General features: G+C 55.0%; 1 protein-coding gene across 1 annotated transcript in view; it reads left to right on the top strand.

Annotated features, from left to right (window-relative positions):
- The window catches only part of ICAM5 (intercellular adhesion molecule 5), an 8,107-nt gene extending 6,318 nt beyond the window's left edge, over window positions 1-1,789 (top strand). The window contains exons 10-11 of the mRNA XM_017499988.2: window positions 446-712; window positions 1,357-1,789. Coding sequence (XP_017355477.1) covers window positions 446-712; window positions 1,357-1,634 — 545 coding nt within the window. The 3' untranslated portion in view covers window positions 1,635-1,789. The remainder of the gene's footprint in view (window positions 1-445; window positions 713-1,356) is intronic.
- Window positions 1,790-5,481: the final 3,692 nt, after the last annotated feature.

The raw sequence follows: 5,481 nt of genomic DNA, 5'->3' as shown, positions 1-5,481 counted from the left end.
AAAAAAAAAAAAAAAAATTAGCCAGGTTTAGTGGCAGGAGCCAGTAAGGAGAATCGCTTGAACCTGGAAGGCGGAGGTTACAATAAGCCGAGATCGCGCCACTGCAATCCAGCCTAGGCGACAGAGCGAGACTCCTTCTCAAAAACATGATTAATTAATTAATTTTTAAAAAAGAAAATTCTGGGGAATAGGAGCACAGCCCTCCTCAAATCCTGGATTAGAACACTGGCCTGGGCTTCACCTCCCATTCAGTGAATAAGGGCGCTGAATTTTAGTCCCAACAACAGCCTGATTGTCGGGGGGAGGAGGCTCTGATAGGAGGCAGGATCCTCTTCTGCCCATTAGAGGCGGGGTGGTCTCTCATCGATCCTGGTGGGCCGGGGCAGGGCATTTGATCAGCGGCTGGGCCGGCGCTAAGCCCCCCTGCACCTTCTATGCCCTTCAGACCGGCCAGTGGTGGCCGAACTTGCTGCCTCGCCACCCGGAGGCGTGCGCCCAGGCGGCAACTTCACCTTGACCTGCCGCGCGGAGGCCTGGCCTCCAGCCCAGATCAGCTGGCGCGCGCCCCCGGGGGCCCTCAACATCGGCCTGTCGAGCAACAACAGCACTCTGAGCGTGGCGGGTGCCATGGGAAGCCACGGCGGCGAATACGAGTGCGCAGCCACCAACGCGCACGGGCGCCACGCGCGGCGCATTACGGTGCGCGTGGCGGGTAAGTAGCAGCTGGGGAGGGGCGGGGCGAGGGATCAGCAAGGGGGCGTGACCTGGGTCTGGGGGCCGCCGATCCCGCCTGCCTCCCTCTCAGTCCGGGTAGTTGAGACGGAAGCGGGACGGAGTAGAAATCAAAGTTGTCTGAGCAGGTGGAGCTGTTGATCGCACGTTGAGGGGTGGGAGATGGAGGTGGGGAGAACTGAATTCAAGGAGAGGACCCTCCAGGGCTGTCACTGCTGCAGGAGAGGACTTAAAAACTTGGGGTGGGTTCTGCGTGTGCGGGGGACAAGATCGCCTTCTCACTTCCTGAAGCTCCTGGAGCTGGGGTCTCTCTGGGGTGGGGGGAACCTCACCTGGTCCTGCTGACCCTCATTTTTGGGGGGATGGGGAGAGCTGACTTGTCTCTAGGGGGCTAAGTGTGGTTACGGATTTATATCCCCATGGGCTTAAGTGAGATGTAAATTGGGTCTGGGGTCGCCCTGGCACTGGGAGTGGCCTTAGTGCGTAGGGTCCCTCCCTTCTTCCAAGGCCAGACAGTGGTTTCCCCCGGCATGAGGACTCACCTTGTGCCTGTGAGGGTGCAGGGGGCGGTGGGGGAAGCCCCCCGGAGCTTGGCCACCCTCCGCGAGGGTCTCCACCCCGCAGGTCCGTGGCTGTGGGTCGCCGTGGGTGGCGCAGCTGGGGGCGCGGCGCTTCTGGCCGCGGGGGCTGGCCTGGCCTTCTACGTGCAGTCCACCGCCTGCAAGAAGGGAGAGTACAACGTGCAGGAGGCCGAAAGCTCGGGCGAGGCCGTGTGTCTCAACGGCGCGGGCGGCGGCGCCGGCGGGGCGGCAGGCGCGGAGGGCGGACCCGAGGCAGCTGGGGGCGCGGCCGAATCGCCGACGGAGGGCGAGGTCTTCGCGATTCAGCTGACCTCGGCGTAAGCCCGCTCCCCTCTCCCCGCGGGCCGGGGGACGCCCCCCAGACATACACGGGGGCTTACTTATTGCTTTATTTATTTACTTATTTATTTATGTAACTCCAAGGGCGTCACCCCCATTTTCTACCCATCCTCCCCAATAAAGTTTTTATAAAGGAATTCCTGTCTCCGCTTCTGTTTCTGCAAGGTGGAACAAGCCCAGGGTTCCAATGTGACCTCCCGAGTTATTCATTCAAAAAGCGATTTTTGAGGGGGCCGGGCATAGTGGCTCAAGCCTGTAATCCCAGGACTTGCGCGAGGCCCAGGTGGGAGGATCCCTTGCACCTAAGAGTTTCAGACAAGCCTGGGCAACATAGGGAGACCCTAAAAAAAATGTTTTTCAAAAATTAGCCAGGCCCGGGTATGGTGGCTCTTGCTTGTAATCCCAGCACTTAGGGAGGCCAAGGCGGTGGGTCACTTGAGGTCAGGAGTTCGACACCACCCTGTCCAACATGGTGAAACCCCTTCTCTACTAAAAAAAAAATGAGTTGGGTGTGGTGGTGTGAACCTGTAATACCAGCTACTCGGGAGGCTGAGGCAGAAGAATGGCTTGAACCTCGGAGGCAGAGATTGCAATCAGCTGAGATCATAACACTGCACTCCAGCCTGGCTACAGAGCCAGACTTCATCTCAAAAAAAAAAAAAAAGAAAAGCTGGGCGGTAGTGGCACACCTGTCCCAGGTAGTGCCTGTAATCCCAACTACTCAGGAGGCTGAGGCAGGAGAATTGCTAGAACCCGGCAGGTGGAGATCTTGCCACTGCACTTCAGCCTGGGCGACAGAACTAGACTCTATCTCAGGAAAAAAAAAAATGTGGGCCGGGTGCAGTGGCTCACGCCTGTAATCCCAGCACTTTGGGAGGCCTAGGCAGGTGTATCACCTGAAGTCGGGAGTTCGAGATCAGCATGACCAACATGGAGAAACCCCAACTCTACAAAAAATACAAAAAATTAGCTGGATGTGGTGGGAGGGGTGCCTGTAATCCCAGCTACTCAGGAGCCTGAGGCAGGACAGTCGCTTGAACCTGGCAGGTGGAGTTTTTGGTGAGCCGAGATAATGCTATTGCACTCCGGCCTGGGCAACAAGATCAAAACTTCATCTAAAAAAAGAGTGTTGGCCAGGTGTGGTTGTTCATGCCTATAATCCAAGCACTTTGGAGGCCAAGGCAGGCAGATTACCTGAGGTCGGGAGTTCAAGACCAGCCTGACCAACACGATGAAACACTGTCTTTATTTAAAAAAATAAAAAATAAGTGTTTTTTGTGGGGGCCAGGCATGGTGGCTCAGGCCTGTAATCCCAGGACTTTTGGGAAGCCCAGGTGGGAGGATCCCTTGTGCCCACAAGTTTCAGACCAGCCTGGGCAACATAGTGAGACCCTGCAAAAAATATTCCCCCAAAAAATTTTTTTGAGATGGAGTCTCACTCTGTCACCCAGGCTGGATTGCAGTGGTATAATCTCGGCTCACTGCAACCTCCGCCTCCCAAGTTTAAGCAATTCTCCTGCCTCAGCCTCACAAGTAGCTGGGACTATAGGCATAATGTTTGTATTTTTAGTAGAGACGGGGCTAATTTTTGTATTTTTAGTACAGATGAGATTTCACCATGTGGGCCAGGCTGGTCTCGAACTCCTGACCTGAGGTGATCCACCTGCCTCAGCCTCCCAAATCACTGGGGATCACAGGTGTGAGCCACTGTGCCCAGCCTATTTTTCAAAAATCAGCCAGACATGGTGGTGCATGCCTGTAGTCCCAGCTACTTGGGAGGCTGAGGCAGGAGGATCCTTTGAGCCCAGGAGGTCGAAGCCACTGCTAGCTATGATATCGCCATTGCACTCCAGCCCAGGTGACAGAGCAGGACCCTGTCTCTAAAAACAAACTACAACAAAAAAAACAAAAACTTTTTTTTTTTTTTTTTGAGATGGAGTCTTGCTCTGTTGCCAGGCTGGAGTGCAGTGGCACAATCTCGGCTCACTGCAACCTCTGTCTCCTGGATTCAAGCGATTCTCCTACCTCAGCCTCCCGAGTAGCTGGGATTACAGGTGCCTGCCACCACACCTGGCTAATTTTCTTTTTGCATTTTTGGTAAAGACAGGGTTTCACCATATTGGTCAGGCTGGTCTTGAACTCCTGACCTCATAATCTGTCTGCCTCAGTCTCCCAAAGTGCTGGGATTACAGACATGAGCCACCTCGCCCAGCCCCCAAAACTTTTTTTGAACACCTACTATATGTCAGGCACAATCCAAGATGTCTTTTTTCAGCATGACCTAGAGCTTATCATCTCTCGGTGCCTGTTTCCTGCTGTCTTTGAACTCCTGGGGAGGGGTGGGGGCCTAACTCCTCCCTCCTCCTCCCTGCCACTTATCTCTTCCGCCCAGCACTGCCCTCTGGTCCGGGTCACTCTAGAAGGTGGGAGCTAGGTGCTTTCCCCAGGCCTGGTTACCGGCAGAGCTGAGGCCGCCTTGCCAAGATGGGTGGAGCCCCTCTCCATCGCCCCCCTGCCCTGAGACCTTGGTGAGACCTCCCTGGGTGGGCGGTGGCTGATGCTATGGGTGTCAGCCCTCACCGTGTCACCCCTGTTAAAGGGTGCACCCCTGCCCCACCCTCAAAGCATCCTTCGTCCTGTGTCCACCCACAGTGCCTCAGTTTACCCCCACCCTGCCTTTCCACTCGGCCCATCATGATTCAGAACACACGAAGGGTATCCGCTGCACCCCCATCACACGGCATCATCCGCCTCACCCCCAACAGCATAAGGCACGGCAGCTGGGCCTCCTCCCCCCCAGCCTCCTTCTCTCCCCCTCCTCCCTCAAAAGTAGGAACACAGAGCCCTGGAGAAGGAAGCCAGCCCCAGGCAAACATGTAATGAGCAAAGATGAGACAGGGAAATGACACAAGAGAGCAGGCCAGTGCTGGGTGCTGGAGCCAAAAAGAAGCCAAAAAGGCACCAGCCAGGGGCAGCCCTGCCACTCACGCCACCTCAACTTTTCTGCCTGTGCCCCCGCCCCACCCCACTTAATGATCTCTCTCCACTCCTGCTGCCCTCAAGGTCTCTTTTAGAGCCTTCAGATGAGATATTGATTTTATTAGGTTGGCGCAAAAGTAATTGCTGTTTTTGCCATTGAAAGTAATGGCAAAGGCCAGGCTTGGTGGCTCATTGCTGTAATCCCAGCACTTCGGGGGGCTGAGGTGGGCAGTTCACAAGGTCAGGAGTTCGAGACCAGCCTGGATAACATGGTGAAACCCTGTCTCTACTAATAGTACAGAAAAAAGTAGCTGGGCATGGTGGCACGCACCTGTAATCCTAGCTACTTGGGAAGCTGAGGCAGGAGAATTGCTCGAACCCTGGAGGCAGAGGTTGCAGTGAGCTGAGATTGAACCACTGCACTCCAGCCTGGACCACAGAGTGAGACTCCGTCTGGGTGGCAGCAGGGGGTTGGTGGGGAGGGAGAAAGTCATGGCAAAAACTGCAATTGCTTTTTTTTTTGTTTTTTTTTTTTTCTTTTCTTTCTTTTCTTTTTTTTTGGAGGGGGGGCATGAGCCTCACTCTATGGCCTAGGCTGGAGCGCATGGCATGATCTTGGCTCAGTGCTGCCTCTGCCTCCAGGGTTCAAGAGATTCTCCTGCCTCAGCCTCCCAATGAGATTACAGGCACTCACCACTACACTCGGCTAATTTTTGTATCTCTAGTAGAGATGGGGTTTCACCATGCTGGCCAGGCTGGTGTCGAATTCCTGATCCACCCACCTCAGCTTCCCCAAATGCTGGGATTACAGGCAAGAATGAGCCACGGCACCCAACTTTTTTTTTTTTTT

Source organism: Cebus imitator, unplaced genomic scaffold (genome assembly GCF_001604975.1).
Source record: "Cebus imitator isolate Cc_AM_T3 unplaced genomic scaffold, Cebus_imitator-1.0 Scaffold263, whole genome shotgun sequence".
In the NCBI taxonomy this organism is placed as follows: domain Eukaryota; kingdom Metazoa; phylum Chordata; class Mammalia; order Primates; family Cebidae; genus Cebus; species Cebus imitator.
Note: the sequence above shows the minus strand (reverse complement) of the source record. Positions and strands in the feature narration are given on the sequence as shown.